The following is a 3,018-nucleotide window of genomic DNA, read 5'->3' on the forward strand; positions in this document are numbered from 1 at the left end:
GCCCAAAGCATGTTTAGGCGACGGATAATTTCGTCGCCCAAAGATGGATTGGGCGACGAACCCACTTATTCGTCGCCCAAAGCATGTTTGGGCGACGAAATTATCCGTCGCCTAAACAAGATTTGGGAGAGGAATAGCTAATTTCCTCGCTGGAACGTGCTTTGGGCGACGAACAAATTTCGTCGCCCAAAGAGGGTTTGGGCGACGAACATACTTATTCGTCGCCCAAAAAGGGTTTGGGCGACGGACAAATTTCGTCGCCCAAACGTATTTTATTTAAAAAAAAAATTTTATTTAAATTATATATATGAATTTAATATTAAAAAAAATCTTTATTCAAAAATTATATAAAACAAAATTAATAAATTTATATATATCCAAAATATCCATACAAAGTAGAAACAATTTAATTAATACATACAACAATTTAATTAATACATACATACAAATAACTAATGGCCCCCTAAGTCAGTAGCATCATCGACACCGGTGGAGGAGTCTGGCATGCACTGGTCGATGTTGGGCGGCAGCACAAACCCAGGTACAATCCTGGCCAACTGGCCAAACATCTGCTGCATCTGCTGCACCTTACTCGTCTGCTCCGCATATGCCGCTCTCGATTCTTCTAGCTGACCCTTCAACAACTGCACTTCAGTGGTCAGGTTGACTATATCTGCAGATGGCTGAGATGAAGACCCGGCGCTGAGATCACGAACCCGACCCGCTCCCATTCCGCGTATCTCCCTACCACGCCTAACACCCAGTGTCTCCGTCATAATACGAAGACCGGCATCGGGATCGGGGACTGAGATCGTCTCCAACGGAGTGTCCGGAGGGTACTGGCTGGCCACCTCCTCCAAATAACTCGCCTTCTTGGCGAGCATCTCAGCCTTCAAAATATTATACACAAGTTAGGAATTAAGAAATCAACTTGGACCAATACTCCAACTCAAAGAATATCGACTTGTTTGTCCAATTTAGATGTGCAGGTGACCTTGGCATATTTCGTTCTTTGTTAGAGGGATGTTTACCAATCCGGCCAAATTCTAAGTTATTCAACTGCCTCAAGATGTCATCACCAGATAATTCTTTAGGTTTCACGCCCATCTCCTTTTTTCCGTCAAAGGCCTCCTTACTGTGACGCCATTTATGATCCCCCGGCAACCATCTTCGGTGGCCCATATAACATACTTTACCACCATGCCAAGCAGAAGTTATATCTTTATTACAAGTAGGACATGCCATATAACCCTTGGTGCTCCAGCCTGATAAATTCCCATAAGCTGGGAAATCATTTATTGTCCACATGACTGCCGCACGCAAGGAAAACATTGTTTCGGTGGACTTATCATATGTCGGCACACCATTTTGCCACAATTCTTTCAGCTCATCAATCAACGGCCGCAAATATACATCGATCTCCTTGCCAGGGGATTGCGGTCCTGGAATTAATAGCGTCATAATTGTGAATTCTTTTTTCATGCATTTCCAGGGAGGCAAATTATAAGGAACCACGACCACTGGCCAAGTGCTGTGAGATGTGCTCATATTTCCGAATGGATTAAATCCATCAGTAGCAAGTCCTAATCTGACATTTCGTGCATCTGCTGCAAAATCCGGATATATCTTGTCAAATTCTTTCCATGCGCTTCCGTCTGCAGGATGTCTCATCACATCATCCTCAACCCGCTTATCTTTGTGCCACCTCATGTCACTTGCAGTATGTGTCGACATGTACAATCGTTGCAACCTTGGCTTAAGTGGGAAATAACGCAACACCATTTGCGGAATCTGTTTCTTTCTCTCTACAGACTTGTTCTTATATCTCGGTTCATTGCACACAGGGCATTTATCCTTCCCTTGGTGTTCTTTGTAAAACAATACACAATCATTCTTGCATGCATGAATCTTTTCATATCCCAAACCGAGATCTTTCAACACCTTATTCGCAAGATAATGGGTTTCAGGTATATGATTGTTCTTTGGAAGCATTCGTTTCAAAATCCCCATCAACTGATCATAACTTCGATTCGAATGTTGATTAAGTACTTTCCAATGCATTAACTCCACAACAGCAGTTAGCACTGAGAACTCTTCACAACCAGAGTACAATTCCCGCTGAGCTTGTTTCAACAATCTCTCGTACTTATCAAACTCTTCTCTTTGGACTTCGGGCAACCCATCATCTTGATCCATATTATCGCTCTCTGTATCATGCTGACTGACTTCGTGATCTAGCGATGCATATGGATAAGCATCGTTTATTATGCCCATCACTTGGTCATTATCATCAGCAACAGATTCAGTAGGCTGCAGAATTGTTCGGGTCTCCGAGGACGTCGAAGCATAAACTCTCGGTTCACCATGATAATACCATGTCGTATAGTTGTGTGACATCCCAAATCTCACCAAATGAATTCTGACTTCACGCACTGTCTTCCATAAAGAGTTGTTACAATTCCGGCACGGACACCTTATATTATTCTGAGCATTGACATGTTCCTGTGCAACTTGGATAAATGACTCGATCCCATACAAATATTCATCACTAACACGATTCGTATTACGTATCCACTGTCGGTCCATGATGCCTGTTTCCATATTACACGACAATTAGAAAACGATGCGTCACCATTCTTCGTCTCCTTATGCCTCCGGTAAGGGCCCTATCCCATTCGAGAATGCACATATGTGTCGTGGTTGTTGGCTCAAACGACGTGGTTTTGATCTGGGAAAATTTCGGCAGCATCTCCCTATGGTTCTCCAAGTGCACGACGTAGATATTTAAAACAAATATCTAGTATGCACTCGAAGAACACATAAGGAGATGTTGCCGAAATTTTCTCAGATCAAAACCACGTCACATGAACCGCTAACCACAACACATAATTGTGCACTCCCAAACTGTCCATGGGTAATTTGGACAATTCAAGAATCATATTGGAGCGCAGTCACGCCAAGCGCCCATGCGCGCGTCCAATAGACTCTCGAACGGGTCTAAGGTATCGATTGAAATTT

The 3,018-nt window shown here is 43.1% G+C and overlaps 1 protein-coding gene across 1 annotated transcript; it reads right to left on the reverse strand.

Annotated features, from left to right (window-relative positions):
* Positions 1–452: 452 nt before the first annotated feature.
* Positions 453–2,601, reverse strand: LOC147291571 (uncharacterized). Its single transcript, XM_086235979.1, has 3 exons — positions 1,926–2,601; positions 1,192–1,868; positions 453–890 (listed from the first exon to the last, which is right to left on the reverse strand). The coding sequence occupies exons 1-3, from the start codon at positions 2,599–2,601 to the stop codon at positions 453–455; spliced, it is 1,791 nt and encodes a 596-aa protein (XP_086092105.1).
* Positions 2,602–3,018: the final 417 nt, after the last annotated feature.

The sequence above is a fragment of the Dryas octopetala genome, chromosome 3 (assembly GCF_963921425.1).
Source record: "Dryas octopetala chromosome 3, drDryOcto1.1, whole genome shotgun sequence".
In the NCBI taxonomy this organism is placed as follows: Eukaryota; Viridiplantae; Streptophyta; class Magnoliopsida; order Rosales; family Rosaceae; genus Dryas; species Dryas octopetala.

What these genes read in the sequence shown, in the direction of transcription:
- LOC147291571 (XM_086235979.1), bottom strand. Translation starts at nt 2,601, where the DNA reads ATGGAAACAGGCATCATGGACCGACAGTGGATACGTAATACGAATCGT. An exon ending in TAAGGTGTTGAAAGATCTCG is followed by an intron (nt 1,869 to 1,925) that starts GTTTGGGATATG and finishes TGTTTTACAAAG; the next exon opens with AACACCAAGGGAAGGATAAA. An exon ending in CTGCTTGGCATGGTGGTAAA is followed by an intron (nt 891 to 1,191) that starts GTATGTTATATG and finishes AATATTTTGAAG; the next exon opens with GCTGAGATGCTCGCCAAGAA.